This window comes from Athene cunicularia, assembly GCF_003259725.1.
Source record: "Athene cunicularia isolate RWA chromosome 8 unlocalized genomic scaffold, athCun1 chr8_part1, whole genome shotgun sequence".
Taxonomy (NCBI): Eukaryota; Metazoa; Chordata; class Aves; order Strigiformes; family Strigidae; genus Athene; species Athene cunicularia.
Genome location: NW_020799109.1, coordinates 23,909,081 through 23,928,331, shown reverse-complemented (window position 1 = coordinate 23,928,331; position 19,251 = coordinate 23,909,081). Strand labels below are relative to the sequence as shown.

General features: G+C 36.5%; 1 protein-coding gene across 1 annotated transcript in view; it reads left to right on the top strand.

The window, feature by feature from the left end:
- CAMSAP2 (calmodulin regulated spectrin associated protein family member 2) overlaps window positions 1-14,262 on the top strand; it is a 78,016-nt gene extending 63,754 nt beyond the window's left edge. The window contains exons 12-18 of the mRNA XM_026853969.1: window positions 169-2,377; window positions 3,421-3,557; window positions 4,122-4,342; window positions 5,399-5,471; window positions 7,533-7,648; window positions 9,357-9,475; window positions 10,981-14,262. Coding sequence (XP_026709770.1) covers window positions 169-2,377; window positions 3,421-3,557; window positions 4,122-4,342; window positions 5,399-5,471; window positions 7,533-7,648; window positions 9,357-9,475; window positions 10,981-11,286 — 3,181 coding nt within the window. The 3' untranslated portion in view covers window positions 11,287-14,262. The remainder of the gene's footprint in view (window positions 1-168; window positions 2,378-3,420; window positions 3,558-4,121; window positions 4,343-5,398; window positions 5,472-7,532; window positions 7,649-9,356; window positions 9,476-10,980) is intronic.
- Window positions 14,263-19,251: the final 4,989 nt, after the last annotated feature.

The window sequence follows — 19,251 nt, the reverse complement described above, 5'->3', positions numbered from 1 at the left end:
ATTTTTTGGTTTACTGAATAGATAGGTATATATTTGAAGCTAGGTAAAATATAGTACATCTAACAGTGCCTTTAATACTATAATCTTAAAGTAATTTAAAAACCAAATGTGAATATTTCATCATTATTAATGATGAGTTGCTCAGTTATTACCTTTAATCTCTATTAGGTCATCATTACATGGAGTTTCGTTTGACATTTCTTTTGACAAAGAAAAAAGCATTCCAGTATCTACTCCAAACAGAGGAATTACTAGATCTGTGAGCAATGAAGGCCTTACACTAAACATCAACCGTATGCCAAAACATATTAGAAAAAATCTGTCCTTCAAACCAGTAAATGGAGAAGAGGAAAATCAAGATATTGAAGAGGAAAAGGACACGATAGCTCATAAAGACACGAAAGCCAATCAGTCACTTAACACAAATCACAAAAATGCCAATGAGAGCAGCCACTACAGGTTTCCAAATGAAGCTTTGCAAAACAGGGCAGTTCTGGATGATTTTGGCAATCAGATTGAAACACCAAGCATTGAAGAGGCTTTGCAGATAATTCATGACACTGAAAAATCTCCCAGGGTTATCCAACCAGACCAAATTACAAATGGGTTCTTTCTTCACAATCAGGAACTGAGCATCTTGAATTCAAACATTAAACCAAATCAGTCTACCCCTGATACAATTACAGACACAAAAGGTGCTCTAAGTCCCGTAACTGACAATACAGAAGTAGATACTGGAATACATGTCCCTTCAGAAGATATTCCAGAGACGATGGATGAGGATTCTTCTTTGAGAGATTATACTGTAAGCATGGACTCTGACATGGAAGAACCATCTAAATTTCTTCAGGATTATGACATGCGAGCTAGCAATCACAGAGATCAATTAAGCCCGTGTCCCAGCTCAGTAAGTACTAAATCACAGGCAGGCAGCAGTGCTTCTTCAAGTTCGGGGGTTAAAATGACTAGCTTTGCAGAGCAGAAATTCAGGAAGTTGAATCACACAGATAGTAGAAGCAGTGGAAGCAGTTCTCAGAAAACCACACCAGAAGGTTCTGAGCTCAACATCCCTCATGTTGTTGCTTGGAATCATATTCCTGAGGAGGCATCTGTTCCTCAAGGAAGAGACACTACACAGTTACTGGCTTCTGAAATGGTACATCTTAGGATGAAGTTAGAAGAAAAGAGGCGAGCCATTGAAGCACAGAAGAAGAAAGTTGAAGCTGCATTCACGAAGCAGCGGCAGAAAATGGGAAGAACAGCATTTCTTAATGTTGTGAAAAAGAAAGGTGATGGAGTATCACCTCTCCGAGAAGAAGCAGCAGGAGCTGAAGATGAGAAGGTATTCACTGACAGTAATCGGTTGAAAGAAAAAGAAACTCAAAAATCCGATGAACAAACTAGTAAGATTTCAGAATTAATAAAAGAAAACCCTGAAAATTCTCACAGCAAATGGCTAAAATCTCCTGCTACTCCTATGGATGCTGAAAAGCACTGGAATTTAGCAAGCCCCTCAGAAGAAAATTTTAATGAAGGAGATATCTTGGAATATACAAAATCTATTGAGAAACTAAACTCTTCCCTACACTTTCTACAACAAGAAATGCAACGTCTATCCCTTCAACAGGAGATGCTGATGCAGATGAGAGAGCAACAGGCTTGGGTTATTTCTCCTCCTCAGCCTTCTCCTCAGAAGCAGATTCGGGACTTTAAGTCTTCATCAAGGCACATGGGAACTCCATCTCCCATTGCACCTTTCTCACAGGAATCTCCTCGCTCTACACATCAGTCTCCACAGTCTTCCAACAGGAAGAATGCCTCTTTTCACATTAAAATGCAAAGGACTCCTAGGCCAAATGAGCTGAAAATAACACCTCTAAATCGTACCTTGACCGCCCCGCGGTCTGTGGATAGTCTACCCCGATTGAGGAGGTTTTCTCCAAGTCAGGTTCCCATTCAGACTAGATCATTTGTTTGCTTTGGAGATGATGGTGAACATATAGGTGAACCTCAGTTAAGGGGAAATCTTTTGAAGGAAGTCAAGCCTACAGAAGAGATAACAAAAGAAGGACCAAAATTGCTGAAACAGTGTGAACAGAAGTTGGAGGAAAAGGAGATTAAGCCTATTGAATCTAATGTTTCTGAAGTATTATCTCAGCCTATCACAGAAACTGTATGCCTCACCCCAAATGAAGATCAACTAAGTCAACCAATTTTACCAACACCAGCTCCCAAAACAGCTAACTTAATTGAAGTTTCCCTATCAGATTTGAAGCCACCAGAAAAAAATGAAGTATCTGTTGAGAAATATGAAGGTGAGAGTGATAGAGAACAGTTTGAGGATGACCAGAAAGTGTGTTGTGGATTCTTTTTTAAGGTAAGAGAACTAGTGGATGTGTATGACTGCTATTAAGCTTCCTTTGATAGGGAACTTCTTAATTCAGATACGGATTTCGATGATGACTTCCCATTGAAGTCAAAGCAGATGGTTCTGCAACTCTGAATGTGCAAGCATGTGTTTTGCACTTGATGGTCATAAGAGTGATGAGATTCTACCATACTGCAGTTCTGAACATGCCATGCATAGTTGTGGAAGAGTGCTTGGAGGTTTTGGTGAGGAAGGTGCACGCTGAATGTAGATTTATTTTTAACATAAGCTTTGGTGACCTTAATTAAGCATGCTCCTATCTCACCCTCACTTCCCCATCCCACCCCAAAATTTAACTAAAAGTTTTTGAAGTACATAATAGCCTGCATTTTTTTAAAATGCTGAGTGTTTCTGAGTTGCACTTCAGAGAGTCCTTTTTCCTCTCTTGGCTGGCTAAGGAAGTATAGTCTTCTGATACTCCCTTTTGAAGTTGTTTTTCAGGAGCACTTCGTGTTGTTTTATTAGAGAGTTATATTCAGTCAGGCTTTTAACTATAACGCACATTGTAAGAGAGTGGTACACAGTGAAAGCCATCAAGATTTTGAATTTCCATCTTGGAATACCCCAGAATCTTATAGCATGTATCTGAGATCTACCTTGCTTGTTTGGAAGCAGTCGTCAGTTCTAACAAAACACCTGGCTTGATCAGCAGAGGTCACTTCTATATGCTTCAAAGCTATTGCTTTTTGTGATAAATTAACTTCATCTCCATACACGTAGAATCTTCCAATGCTGAACACTGAAGTTTATGCAGTGTGGGATCTGACTCTAAACTAAAATTTTTCACTTACCAAGTTTTGTCATAGCAGTGTTGAATTTTTTTAGGAAGGAAAAAAAATCCTTTATGAAAAGTTGAAATACTGCAAAAGTATGTTAGCATATTGCAACCCAGCATACAGAATTAAGTGTCTAATGACTTGGCAAAATCAGTTGCTGAATTCAGAGATCTTGATATTTTTGGGTCCTTTTCCTTCAAATACTGTTGCTGCTAGGATGATCAAAAGGCAGAAAATGATATGGCAATGAAACGAGCAGCGTTATTGGAGAAGCGTTTGAGAAGGGAAAGAGAGACTCTGCTTCGAAAGCAGCAGCTGGAAGCAGAACTAGAACACAAAAAAGAAGAGACAAGGTAAAATTACATGTCCTGATCCAAATGATCAGTAACAGTGAACGTAAAAATGTCTGGTTTAGTTAAAAGTGTAACTTCCATGTCAAAAAACTGCATCTTGATATCTTTTAAATTAATAGAAGATTAAATATCTTGGAGCCAGATGTGCTGAGGAACCCAGCTGAAGACACATGCCAGCTGGTCCTGCCAAATCAGCAGGTGGCATCAGTCTGTAGCTCAGACTCAACATATGAACCCTGCCAACCTGAGTAAAGCTTCTCGGGGCACTGCCCTGCCCTGCCCTGATTTTCTGAGGGAGAGCGTAACACTTTGGGCTTCTTTCTGCACAAATGCACAATGCTCACTCGGTGCAGCAGTCAAGCTAATAAACATTTTGATTTTACTAGTAGCAGTATCCCAAAAAGTTTAAACTGTCTGAAAATTGTAAAAATATGCAAGTTCCTCTTACTGATGTCCAAGAACTAAAGTTCCAAAAATCTGATGCCTGTGTTGTCTTCACTGTGCTAGCTAAAACTGCTAATTTGGAAAATTATTACTGCTGAATTTATTTGGTAATTTTTTTAGACGCAAAACAGAAGAAGAACGTCAGAAGAAGGAGGATGAACGAGCAAGGCGAGAATTTATTAAGCAGGAATATATGAGAAGGAAACAATTAAAGCTTATGGAAGAAATGGATACAGTCATAAAGCCACGTTCCCTTTCAATCAAACAAAAAAAGCCACGTCCAAAATCTATTCATAGAGATCATATTGAATCACCTAAGACACCAATCAAAGGTCCACCAGGTAACAAGTGTTCATGTGGAAAAAGAGTCTGTTCATGCTAAAACACCAGCTTGGTTTTTCATACTAACAAGCACGTTAGTGTCTTGTGCTAAATTGAAACTGCATATGACCAAACTGGAAAGCAAAATTTGCCACTAGGAATGAAAAGATGAATATCACTTAACTGCTATGCATGCATGCATATATCAACAAACAAAAAGGTTAACTGTATGAAAACCCAGTGGAAGCACCAATGTGTGTGGCAAGTTTCATACATACCCATGTATTCTTCACTAATCTCTTCTTGCACCTGTAGAGCTAAGAATAAATAAAAGTTGGGAGATAAGAGATCCATAAATAAAATGGTGATTATAAGGTGAGAGTACTTAAACTCCCACTTAATACAGACATAATTAAAATAAAAAAGTTACTTTTATATTTCATAGTTTTTTTCTATTTCACTCACCTACTGCTTGTATATTTATTAACATAGTAGCACTAATCATGTGGAACAATTTAGCATTCTTTTAGATATCACATAACTGCAGAAATGATTGGAAGTTGTATTGCTAATTTACAATTAGAAAAAAGTAACCAGATTGCTCAGTGATCCTTTTTGTTACAGCATTGTATTGCCTTGTTATTCTGCTGCATTTTCTCTAGCTGCTTCCCTCCATCTCCCAGTGTATTTCAAAGTATCCCCTTAACACTTTCCAAGAATCCATCCCAAGCTTTAAGTCTCTTATGCTCTCTTTCATGAGGACTTATTAACTTTGATTGCATTCTTTGATTTGCCTAATACCAATATTCCTGTGTCCATGCTTCATATTAACGCTTAGTCTGAGACCATCCCAGGTGGCTGCAAATGGCTGGGTGTCAGCAAGCGTTTAGATGAAGTGCAGCACATATGCATGCAGGTATATCATGTATGGGTGTAAGAGTCTCATATATAAAAGCTCTTGCTGACTTTTTTTATGCTGGTGTTGGGTCTAATGAACAGACTCTACTACTTGGCATAGGTTTATAAGCCTTAACTTTGTTTTCATCCAGGTTCACAGCTTTATCGTGTTTTTTCAGTATCTAGTCTTTCATTGGCATCGCTGAATACAGGGGACAATGAGAGCGTGCAATCAGGCAAGAGAACACCAAGGTAAAGCTAAAATAACTGCTTTGTTTCATAAAGCCTGATAATCAGCTATGTAAAAAATTAGCATGAATTTTAGAGAGGTCATGTATATATTGTGTACTCGGAGAACAAGTATGTTTTCCTGATTTGAGATATTGATATTTTCTACTGTCAGGCATTAGGGACCCAAGCCATGATCACTTGTTTCATAAATTTTACCAAGTGAGCCAGCTGGGCAGCTATAAATGAGATCAAACTAAAATGCTATTCACATAATCTCTTTAATTCACCTGCTTGATTTTAAGTCTCAGCTTGTGGATATTTTTTTTTAAACCTTTATTCTACATGCAGCTTAATAGCTTATTTTTTTAACATAGAAACTTATTTTCTGTTTTTTTTCTCTTAGCAGTTTTACAGGGAAGTATTAAATGTTTACTAGGACTTCAGACTTTTCCAACCACCTGAATTTGTTGCATTAAAAATCACCTGAAAATGAAGTAAAAAGAGATAATAACAAAAAAGTCTTAATTTTATATACAAAATCTGTATTATAATCCAGAGGAAAATTATTGTTTTTGCATAACTACTTAATTTTATTCAGATAAAATTTTTTTGTATAGAGAAGAAAAAGGGAAGAAAAGCAAACTACTAATAGGTTTTTGGGCTACCACATGTTACGATATCTCATGTCATGTTTTTGTGGCCACAGTGCATTACTCGTGAACTCTGACATGCCTGCAGCTGGTTTCAGTTGGCTTTTCAATTTCCTTGATGACTTGAGAACTGACTGGATGATCTTCAAGGTCTTTTTCAACCTAGACAATTCTGTGATTCTGTGACTTTCTGTTTATTACATAAGAAACTTCAATAAAATGATCCAAGTATCCTAATCTTGTGATTACAGTATCCTGATTTTATAATCTCTTTAAAATGATCAGTTTTAATTGAGAGCAGAATTTCTTCCAGACACGACGTAGTTTATCTACACAGGCTTTACTGATGATGCCTACTGATGCAGTTTTAGTTGTGCAGTGCTGCGCTATGCTTGTAATGAACAGTACATCTTTCTCTGGGTTTGGATTTGGTTTAGGGGGTTTGAGACTTTAAAATTCACTACAAATTGCTGAAAGTAACAGTTGAAAGACTTTTCAGTATCTTTCCAGACCTATACTTTCACCTTTTCCTCACATCAGAATTGTCTTTTGATGATCACACTGAGTGAATTTCACTGATACCTTTTGAGGTCTCCTTCATGCAGGTGCAAATCACAGAAGGTGAAGGATATTACAAACTGAGTTTTCATCTATTGTTGATTTTACTGGAAGTTAGCATGCAGATAAATGTTATTATAAAACCACTTTTTTCCCATATTCTGTGCTAGTAGTGCCCTTCTTCTCACTTAGAAAAGCTTTAATTCCAAGCTGAAAAATTGGCAGGCTTTTGCAGTAGCCACAATCAAAAAAACTTTAAATTTCATTTAATAATGTAAGAAAACATGACAATCTTGCATAGACCTTTAAATGCAAAACTATTCATGTCTGAGTGCAGACACAAGCTGAAGAATTAAAGCATTAGAAGTTACTGTTTGTGAAAACAAAAATTAGAAAGGAAATTGTTTTGCTGTCTTAAATGCATCAGTTCTCACTGCCAATTGTTGGAATAAGTGTAAACTAACTAAATTTTTACTTCACATTCATCATTCCAACAAGAGCTGGTTTGTTTGCTGCATGAGATAACATTTTTTTGCCAGTACCAATGTAAAAAGTAATCCAAACTACCACTCAGTAGTAATATTCCACAGCCTAGAATATCTGTTAGGTTTCTGTCCCTCAGATGTAGCCCAAGAATTCACTAATGTCCACCTCATGTAACTACCAACTTCTTGCATCACTCAGAATACTTTATACAGAATGTAAACTCAGTTATCCTTTAATTTCTTCTGTAAATATTGTGCATTTAGGTTTATAGTCTACAGTTCAAATAACTATGTTCTACCTTAATACAGTTTGCCTTCCTTGCATATTAGAAGGCTTCTCAGCTGAACACTGTGATTTTTTTTTAATAGATTTTAAAATTAATGTTTAGGTCTGAGTCTGTGGAAGGTTTCTTATCTCCAAGTCGCTGTGGTAGTCGTAACGGAGAAAAAGATTGGGAAAACGCATCTACAACTTCTTCAGTTGCCTCTGCTACAGAATACACAGGTGGGTGACAACAATATTCGGAAAAGTGGCTATTAGTGGTTCTGTGCATGAAAAGTTTTCAAGTGTCTTTATTTGGTTTCCTAAAACTTGATTAAGGACGCTTTCATAGAAATGTTACTTTCACCTCCTTTAAAATAGATGGTAATAATACAAGGTTGAAATTTTAAATCCAAAATAAAAGTACTGACTCAGTGGAGTTTGTGACAACCAGAATAAACTGTAGTTAGTCTCAGAATGGCAAATGCGATCATGGATCACTGCACTTCAGTAGCCTCTCTAGCAAGGCAAGAAGAATTGAAATTTAAGCTCAATTTAGAACAGTTACAGAAAGCAAAAACCAAATTGTAACAGGAAAAAGTCTGCTTAGTAATGTGAATTTAAATATGCTGCACCATTTGTTTCCAAACAGATCCTTTGTTGTTTATTAAAAACTTTACAGTCTGACTTCTAATTCTTTATTATATTAAGAATCAAATAATGTATCTTCATTCCTTTTCTCCAAATATACAGCACGTGATATTGCAGACCTTGCATCATCAGAACTGTAAAAGCTCTATTTTGTCCACTTAGTAGCACTTCGATAGAGAATAAAATAACATTGGGTATTTTTGATAAACTTTTAAGGAGATCCGGTTTGATTGATGAGCCTGCATAGCTCACTCTGTGATGGCAAATGTTTGTTTTGAAAATCATCTTACCTCCTTTCCCCTGAAATGACTACAGTCTGGAAAAGCAAAGTGTTCATTCTGAAAACCAGAAAGTATTTACCTGTTTTTAAATTGTGACACTTCAGTCAGTCTGTGCCACAGGCAGGTCAACTTTAATTACAGGAGGAATAGTGAGACACTGCTTGGGTGTCTTGCTGAGTTTTCTCATGAAGACCCGTAGTACTGCAGATCATCTTTTCATGATCATCAGCATAGAGAGTATTTTTAAATGAAGGAATATACGATTGCTAGGCTTTTTTCGTGTTTAATATCTTCACTCTATCAGTCAGATTTCATACAGCTTTTTTGTGTTGATTCTAGGCTTTTTTCACAAAGCATGGACAAACTGAAATCTAATCTTAATTGGTAATTGCTTGTATATTATGTTCCCTTCTAAGACTCAGAATTGATACTTAAATATTGGTTTTTTCAAATGGTTTTGATACAAGTACATGTGTATTTCAGAAATTAAACCGAGGAGATTTGTCCTTAAGCCAGATGAATCAAGTCTTTTTACAGACAGAATAACCTGATAAGTGTCAGGCCAGATCTTTTATCCTGGTTTGGGGTAAAACTTATGTAGAATTCCAAGGTGGACAAGCTGCAGTTACTCTAAGCACTGCCTCAGCTTCATTGTTATACCTCTCACCCTTGAAATCACAGGTGTAGGTGAAGAAAAAGAATTTGCTCCCTCCTGGACAACTGAAATTGCAAAATGTTTTGTTGTTAATAGAAAATGTTCTCTGAGAGAAGATACATTTACCAAGACTGCCAGTAATAATGACTTAGTAATGAAAGACGCATTTGTAAGCAAATTCAGTACAGTTGCATGACATCTTACTGGTTTGTGAAATTTGTGGTCTCTAGACTAATTCTATTTTACTCTTGGATTTGTATTTTTATGCATGCAAAACAGCCACACCAAAAGTGCTTCGCAGCATTTAATGTAACTCTGTCAGCTTATTCATTAACTTAGCTGATTTGTCATTGCTCTTCCATAGGACCAAAGCTCTTCAAAGAACCCAGTGCTAAATCCAATAAGTATATAATTCAGAATGCGCTGGCACATTGCTGCTTGGCTGGAAAAGTAAATGAAGGACAAAAGAAAAAGATACTGGAGGTAAGGGTATTTTTCCCCTAAAACCAAACACCTAAGTCTAACCCACAGTCAGGCGTTAGGAAGATACTCAAGTATAAATGCAAATATCAGAAGGAATCTTCTGAGGTTATGCCACCTCTTACTGAAAGGCTTGAGTAACTTCTGTGACTTGCTTCCTGTGTAGACAAAAAGGTTCTCTAGTACTGTAGAAACAATAGCTGTCACCTTGTGTATGCAGAATAGGAAGCTGAATTAATCAGCATGTTAATTAATAGTTACTGCTTGTTTAATGTGGGAACTTCAATATGTAGACTGATAACTGTCTCAAACTTGTTTTCCCTAACATGAAAATTACCCATCTTATAAATACAGATCTTTGTACTGGGACCTTTAGAACTAAGACATAGCTCTCTCATGAACAGAAAGAACCGAAACACACCCCCACTAGGCTTTTCTCCAGTTTCCAAGTGGTAGGGCAATTTCAAGACTTTTTACTTTAGAAAGGTGCCTTCCAGCCTTTTCTCTTAGGCTAGTATAAACCTTCCTGAAGGTGCACAAATATTGTAAGGGTAAGAACTCGGGGACCCAGTGTGTTTCCATGCAAAAGGAGTAACACAGAGTCTGAAGGTTGAGAGTAATGGGACTGTTTCTTTTATCAACTGTGACAAATTTGACACATTAAATAGACCAAAGAACACAGGTACTTGGAATCTGGATTTAATTCCTTTCCCAGAACACATCTCACTACAGTATTTCTTGCCCTTTCTTTTCTTCGCAAGTCTTCTGCATTCATGTTTAGATGCTGCCTTCTCTGTCTTTCCAGCTCCTTTTAGGAAATAACAAGTGAGAAAGACAGCCTCTTTCAAGTAACTGGGAGTATAATAACCTCCAGAAATCCCAGGAAAAGAACAACTGTAAAAAAGTAATGCTTAACTCTAGGGTGCAGCATACGTCACTTGGTAGAAGCTGTACGTATTCAGGGCACGTGTCCTGTAGGAGCTGTGTTGGGTGGAATCGGAATTGAAGATTTAATCTAATAAAGAACTTTTGCTTAAAACACTTCAATTGATGTTATGGTTTGACCAAACTTGAATGGATTTAGGGAGGACTGAAACCCTGTTTTAGCACTGGGGGATCTTTAAGGCACATCTAGACAGATCTAAATTTCCTGTTCTCAAACTTGAAACTATTAAACCTGCTTGATGAAATGGATCAAAGAATTTTTATTTGGTCTATAAAAAATTTGTTAGGATGTCTGTTCTTGAGGTATGACTAAACAAATACAGCTGAAATTCTCTAAATGAGTAAGGTTTTGCTTGAGAAAGATAGCTACCTTATCAAAATTCAGCTAGGTGAAGCTTAGCAAATTCTAATGATTGAAAATAAAGTCTTTTAGTGGACAGTGTTAGACATAAGTTTCAGCTCTGGTAGAAAACAAATTCAAAATTACAATCCAATGATTTTTAATGTTTTCTAATTAAAGGCAATATTCATATTGTGAATCTTTTTCTTTCTTTCTTTTAAAGGAAATGGAAAAATCCGATGCCAATAATTTCTTAATCTTGTTCCGGGATTCAGGCTGCCAGTTCAGATCTCTATATACATACTGCCCTGATACTGAAGAAATCAATAAATTAACGGGAATAGGTCCCAAATCTATCACAAAGAAAATGATAGAGGGACTATATAAATACAACTCCGACAGGAAGCAATTTAGCCACATACCTGCTAAAACTTTGTCTGCCAGTGTTGATGCAATTACCATTCACAGCCATTTGTGGCAAACCAAGAGACCAGTAACTCCTAAGAAACTTTTACCCACCAAGGCATAGTAGACGGGAAAAAAATTGCTTCAGACAATTGTGATAAACTTGCACTTCATCTTTACTGCCTATAGGAAATAGATTTTTAGTTGCCAACAAGACTCAGAACTTAAAACTGGACACCAAGTTCTATTATAATGTCCAACTGGAATGTAAACACAGTGTTTAGGAGTGCAGAAAATTATCGCTTAGGTGAATAATTATGAGTGATTACAGAAATGTTTGACTTGTGTGGAGATTTGTATGTGCTAATACAATATATAGAGTATTATTTGCTCTGTATTTTGATTAGATACACTGAAGCACTGAATGTTCCTCTTTAGTGACTCAAACTACATTTTTTTTTACATCTGTTGCCTTATATGTTTGTATTTGTGCTTGTCTTGAAATATTTTTTCTTTCACTAAAGAAATATTTCTTAATATTCTCAATACCATTGAACTTTGCATACTGACTTAAAGACTAAATGATAATGCATGTCACTGAAGAACAGCTGAATGGGTCTGTTCTGCAAGATCCTTATTGTGTGCTATAACAAAATCAAGATTCTTTTCCCCAAGTATTTATTATTCTTTTTCAGATCAATAATACTGATTTGCTTATAGACTAAACAGTGAAGGAAAAACCTTTGAACTGCTTGAAGTTTCCTTCAAATGAGCTATTTAACAACTCAGGGTATAGTTAGGTGATGTGATTACTCCTGTTTCAGTAAGTTACCATCTGAGATGTAGTGACTGACCATGTGCATGTTTGTAATACCATTAAAATGCAAAGTAAAAAGATTTGGTAGACCTCTAAAACAGTTCAAGCAAATGTGCATTATTATTCATTGTTCCAGATGAAGAGCGAGCACATGGTCAGGTATTGTTTCTCCAAAGAAGAAATAGGAACCTGTGAAACATTCAGAACTAGATCCCTGATGTTTGCCTGACAGAACACTAAAAATATTCAGAAGAATCACAGAATTCACTAAGTCACAGATCTTTCAGAAGTCCTGTTATCTAATTCCCATTGATGTTAAGATCCAGGCCACTGTCTGTTCTTCCTGCCTTCAGATCTGCCAGCTCAGAGTGAAAGCAATTTTCTAGGGAATAGACATCTGATAAGAATTTTCAGTGTGTCTTAGTAAATTGTTTTTTGACACAGATTGTCAGTCTAACAGATTGTCTTGTGACACTGTGCCATATGTATTTAAAATTGCTAAAAAGTCTAAATGACATTTCAATCAATTTATGATATGACCATTTACAAAAAAAAACCAACTCTAGGCATATTTCGGTATTAAAGGGCTGTGTTATTTCAAAACAGTGTTTGATTATTTTATAGATCACTATTCCGTTTCAGTGTTTGTTTCTCTTATAATTTGCTTTTAACGTAGCACTGTTCTGAAAAAAAAGAAACTAGAAACTTGAAGCCTCCCCTAAATCTGTGGCTATTCTGACAGTGTACACCAGAGGATTTGTTGGGGGAAAAAAAATCTCATTCTCAGGAAAAGACTTGAATGATTTGTGATTCTGTTCTGTTTCAGTGTTGTGACAACTACATTAACATAAGACAGTATTGTGCTATAATTATGTAGTCCATTCTGTTTCATGGGGAGACTAAAACTATGTTCATACTTCTCTCATTAAACTGCTTTGAGAGAGACTATGCCTCACTACTATAATGTACTCATTTACTTATATAAAAGATGCACAGGAATGAGGTGTCATTAAGCAGTTTAGAACAGTACTTTTTTTAAATTATTATAAGGCCTTAGGCATCAATGCATCTGGATTATAAACATTTTCTCAAAAATGCTGTCTGTTTTACTGTAATTTATGTTCTTATATTTATGTATATTTGTTAAAACTGTAAAAAAAAAGACAAAAACACTTTAAAATCCATGTTTAATATGTATGTGGCTCAAAACTATTTGTGGTTAGCTGATTCCTACTGTTTGCATGTATATCACCAGGATATGTAACTCTTATTCCAAGTGTATACATATTGTGTATATAGGATATAAATAGTATTAATAAGGGGGAAAGAGGGTTTGCACATTCTGCCTGTTAGACAGTTCCTACAAATAGTATTGTAGGAACATCTTGAATAACAATATGAAACTGTGTATAATATACAGTGATTCAAGAAACCAGGAGGTTGGAATAATCTGATACACATATGGTGAACAACTTCAAAAGAAGTTTTATCATGGGAGGCTTTTTATTTCTAAAATCTGTGCTATGATTTAACTGAAGCTTTGCAACACCATGAAGACACACACATCAATCTAATCAAAGTGAACTTAAGTACATGACAGGAATTCATTTTAAATGTATCTGAATGTATTACAGAATTTACATTTGTCAACAGGTTAAAGATTTGTGCAATGTCTAAAAGTAGAATGTGAATAATGCAGTTGAAAATTTCAGTGCTTGCAGTATAAAGTTTTACTTAATACAGGAAAAGTAAAGGCAGATATGCTTTTCCTTTTTAAGCCTGCAAATTTTCTAATTACAGTGGATCTTTGGTTGGGATCATGTTTAAAAAAAGATTTTAAAAAAAAAAAAAAAAAAAAAAAAAAAAAAAAGGAAGCTTTCCATAAAGGCCAGTATTTATCACTGACCTTTTCAGAACACACTGGTGCTTTCATCAGGGGTATTATTATTGTTGCTATGACTGAATTGCCAAACTCTCGTCTTAGTTTTTGGAGCAAAATTTCATATTCTAACAGTCATAACAGCTACTGAAAATTTTTTTTTAATGTTAGTATGACTGTTAGTTTTTATTATTTGGCTGTTTAAAGCCAAATTCAGCTATTTAATTATGATTTAATGGGCACTCTTGAAAAATGTACAGTGTATTGTGTGCTTCTATGTCCACTTCTATGGAGCATAGCTTCCATATTTTTTCAAATGCTGTGCTGTAAAATATTGTCATTGCTACTTACGTGGTACAGTGTAGTTTTTTTCCTTTCATTTAAATAAAAGCATGGCACCAAAAGTACACTTTTTGTTTTCTTGCTTACATCATATAAACTGAAACTATAAAAGTTTGAATAAATGTTTAAATCTTGTTTCTTCTCATATTTCAGCAACATAGAAATTGTAGGAAATAGGCACCATTTTTATTTCTCCTTTTGTTTGCCATTGTTTGTCTTTCACATGTAGTTTAGCCTTCTGGTATTATCAGAGGGAGCCTATTGAAGAATTAGGCTTCTCATTTCATTCTTGAGGACAACATGGTGTTTACCCTATGCTCTTCAGAAGTAAGTTTCACAATTAAAAATCAACTGATAAACTCCTGTACTCTGGTTAGCTTTCATTGTTCCAAAACCACAGAAATTTACCAGTCAGTGTAATAAAATTGCTTCAGAAGGGAAGGTTTTTAAGATGAACTGAAGTCTTATCTTCTTCAAGACAGCTAATAAAGAATATTACTTTTAGTGAAATAACTCGTACTTGGTAGCGGTGCAGTCTTGAACAGAAATAGTATCCAAAAAATAAGGTCTCTCTTACAGATTTGTAAATTAGCAATCTTTTCCAGTCCAAATCATGCTATTTTTGTGGGTTTCTGATGTCCTGCTGGGCTGCGGAGTACATGCAAGGACTTGCTGAAAGGGGACATGACATCACTGCACTGTAAGTAGGCAGACTGAGTTTGGGTTAACTTAGATAAAGAATCTCTAAATTTCAGAGCTATTCAGAGGGCAGCTTAAAGAATACAGAAAATCTGATAGTAGAGCTTTTAGTACTGAACTGAAAAAGTGGATGAAAACAAATAGCCTCCCCTCCTCCCCCCAAAACTGGTTATTTTTCAGCCAGCTCAATCAGTTCCCTGTATGGCATCACAAACAGGCTGACACAGGCAAAGAATTAGGTTGGAACACAAACACCCAGTTGCACCCAGTAAAGCTTTTTTTTCAGTGGCAAGCCCAGCTCAAAATTTTCATCTATAAACAGCTTTTGTACAGACAGGCTTTAGAACAGACTTCGCTTTCTCTGTCCTTCGAGAAGTAACACCATAGTTGAGAAATTTCAGATCATGACCTGGTTAATTTGATAGATTATGACTGTACTGTGTGTCTGAATTTGTACAACATTTAAATTCAAGGATAACACTGATGAACACTGGAGAGAACTGCCTTTGATAAGAAAAGCTAATAATAACTAGGATTTCACGAAAGGACAGAAAGCAGTAGGAAAGCGTTGAGTATTCCACTGAAAAATGTTATTTAAAGCTTTCTTCAGACTCTTAACATTAAGGACAACTGGATCTATAAAATACTTAGGAGTAAGTAATTTGTTATCCATTGACAAATTTGTTAAGATACTGATTTTTTTTTCATGTAAAATGTGTTTTTCAGTTAATGGTATGTGAACTTTATGGAGACATACAGTGTAATATCTATAGGCATTTTTATGTCACTGTTAATCTGTTGATAGAGCTTTGCAGGAAGACTAAAAGCTAATATGAAGCTTTCCATCAAGGCAGCTCTGTCTTGTCCTTTCTACATCATCACTGATCTAAATGTCTGCATTACAAGACCTGGCAAGGCCCCACAAGCCTGCAATTACTTAAATTACCTCAAGCCAGATTATACTTTGGCTCAGTATTTTTCTTTAAGCTACCTGAAACTGGAGCTATGATGCTGACGTTAACAAGTCTCCTATAGATTATGCAAGGATTTTGCTGAATTGTTACCCCAAAGTTCTGGAAATCATTTCTTGAAATGAGTGAAAACTGTTTCCAGAAGTAATGTTTTAAAAGAATGTCCTGGTAAACATAATATAAAATGTACAGAGTAGAACTTTACTGTTTTAATGACTAAAAAGCAGACAGGCCCATTTCTGTGATGACAACACAAAGATGGTTTGCACGGACTGCTGGACTCATCTGGCAGATCCTGTGCAAGGTTAGCACTGGGGAATAATTCTAAGAATGTATCCAGCCCCACTGACATTGTCTGTTGGCCACCTGCAACATCTGTAAAATAGTCACACAATTACTATTTTCTCTTGAAAAGTGTTCCAAGAACAGACTGCAGTGCCCGGTCTTGTCACTAGGCAATGAAGAACTCCTCCTCTACTAATCCTGATTTTCAAGCTCTCTAAAGCCCACACCCTACATCTTTTGCTATTCATGGGAGTTACCTTCTTTGCAATAATAACTAGGGAGTTCAAAGCAAGCCAAAGACCATCCCAAAGACATGGGATAAAAATGACTGAGTAAAAAGTTACAAACAGCAGAGAACAGGGTCTTCCATCTGTCAGTTCCTGATAGGCTGCTACTATGCAAATATTTAAGAGTGGTATGGTTGTCCTCCAAAGCAGGTGCATCAAGTAATGCTACCAATTCTTCCATACTTCTTCCTGAGGATGGATACTTGGTTCTTGAAATCTATTTCCAGGCTATAGGAATTTGCTACTTCCTTGTGAAAGGCCCAATATTCTGAGCAGGAAACAGAATAATTTTAAATCCAGAATTTACTCTTCCTTATGAGTCAATAACTGGGGAGTAGCTTTACCTTTCATCCTGAAACTCTTGCCCTCCAGAGATACAGCCTCACTGATTTGATCTCAGGACCTCCAGTGAAAACTAAACTATTCCACGAAAGAGGCAAACCACAGTAGCACCATCATGAGATTGAGATTAAATTCAAAAGACTATGTGTGTTTATCTAGTGTTTTGTAGATTAAACGAAGTTTTAAATGGACTTTTCTTATCCAAGTGTATGTTCAGCAAAGTTATGAACAAAGTTCAGCTTTGTTCAGACAAAGTCGTCTTCTTTTTCCACACTCCCTCTGATTTACCATCTCCATTACCATCATTTATCATATGTATTGGGAAACAGTTTGGTTTCTATGTTTTCTATTAATCAGTGCCTCCAAAGGCAAGTAAACAACAAGTGATAGCTTTGTAAGTAAACGGAAGGATTCGGTGTTTTACTAGCGAACTGACCTTCTTGGGATGTAATGCTGGGACCTGTGTGGCAGGAGGAACCATCAAGTTCCACATTCCTTGCTCATCCCTGGCAGAGTCATGGCTGTGCAGCCAGGTAGAATGCCTCGCCTCATTGGATGGCCTTTGGGACATTTCTCTCTATTCCTTTTCAGAAAGAACAGAGAGAGAATAACATGATTCTGCTCTGCCCTGCAGCTGATCCTCAGCAAAAGTTCTCAAGCAGACTTGAAGTCACTGTCGTTCTTAACATTTTTAACAATCAGTGTGACAGAGAATCCAGTTCAGCTTCAGTGAAGTCCCTGACAACCTTCCCTGGACCTCTGATACATGGCACACATGCATAATTTTAAAAAAATAAATAAATAAAATTAGGTCTCTGCTACATTTTTTGTCAGAAAACCATCACTGTCTTCATTTTGACACAGCCTGCCAATGCACTGCTGCATACACACTGGGTTTTTGTGTCCAAGAGCTATACTTGCATTTTAACATTATTTTCTGTATCTCATCTCATAGCTATGTTTAAACACACAGAAAGCATATTAACTGTTCACCATGATACATCTTAGATGCCATAATTTTCTGACAATTACAAAAATGCATTAAGTGTAATCAAACGTCAAAGTATATATAAATACATCTTTATAACACATGCATACATAAAATTTCTGTAAAGAACACATTCTTTTTTCAACAGTCTCGAGAAGCGGAAGACAGCAAAACCACACAAAAAACCTGAGACTGCCGAGAAATACAGCCGCACCTCACGCCGTGTTGCCAACGAGCCATAAGCCCGCGCCGCAGGAGCGAAGGAAACAGAGTCGCGGCAGAGCGCGATGGCGGGCCGGCAATCTTCAGAAGGGGAGGAAGGCTCATCTGCTCAGTATTTATGATGTGATTTTGGGGGTACCTCGCAAAGCGCTGAGGCGAACAAGTATAACCGCGCGTGTGCCGAACGGCTCGGCACCGGAGCGGAAAGACTACTTAGACACTATTTATAGCCACTTCGGGTCTAAAAACATTTTCCTGAAATAGTGTATTTATATGCATAAGTGGGTTTTTATTTTAAAGAATTGGTTTCCACGCTTATAACACCATGAGAAGGTTCTTGCTGTTGGTATGTTCTTAGAACATGAGTAAGAACAGAACAAAGTGAAACCCGTCTGTGGAAAATTTAGGAGTAGGTAGTCTATGTTTCAAAGAGTTTGTTTAAAGGACATCTTGTCCATTGAAGCTACAGAGAAAACATACGCCAGGTTTGTGGCAAGAACTTTTTTTTTAATGTAGATTTATTAAGAGGAAAGCGAATTTAAATACAGAACTAAGGGGAGATAATAAGGGGGAATGGACAGGAGAAAAGGAAGGAGGGCAGTTGTGGAAAAGTGCTGTTCTGAAAAGTCTGGGTAAGATTAAAAGGTGGTAGCAAAAACCTGGTTGATAAAAGTCACCTGAAATGTTAAGCTCTAACACTCATTTACTTTCATTTGTACCTCAAACTAAGGCTGTGCTTCAGTCATTCTTGAGTATTAGTGCTTGAGCTGATCAGATTGTGACATTGTGTGCCATATGTGCTGGCAGAATGCCATATAGTGAGATGGACCAAAGATGAAGCTTGATCTCTAATCTTGAGTTTCCCTGATCTTCTTTGCATTATTGTTGTTGTTATTATTTGTACACATACACACACACACCCCCCACTGAATGGCAGAAAAACTGATATATTTCATAGGGGGTGATGTGTAAGTCTGTATATTTTTAATTTAATTATAGTGTTACAGTGCTGCTTGTTAATTTGACTGTATAATGCTTATAAGAGATGTCTGAGCTCATCATCCTTAAAAAATCATAAATTATGTGAAAATCTTCTCTAGTAGATTTACCATTCTTTTCTAGCTATTTGTGTGCTCTGACAGGAAATGCACACTAAATACTTTCATAATATTGTTAATGTCTGAGATTATCAATGTACTTTGATTCTTCTTCACGAATTATGTTTTTCTGAACAGGACCCCCAAAATGCTGTTACTA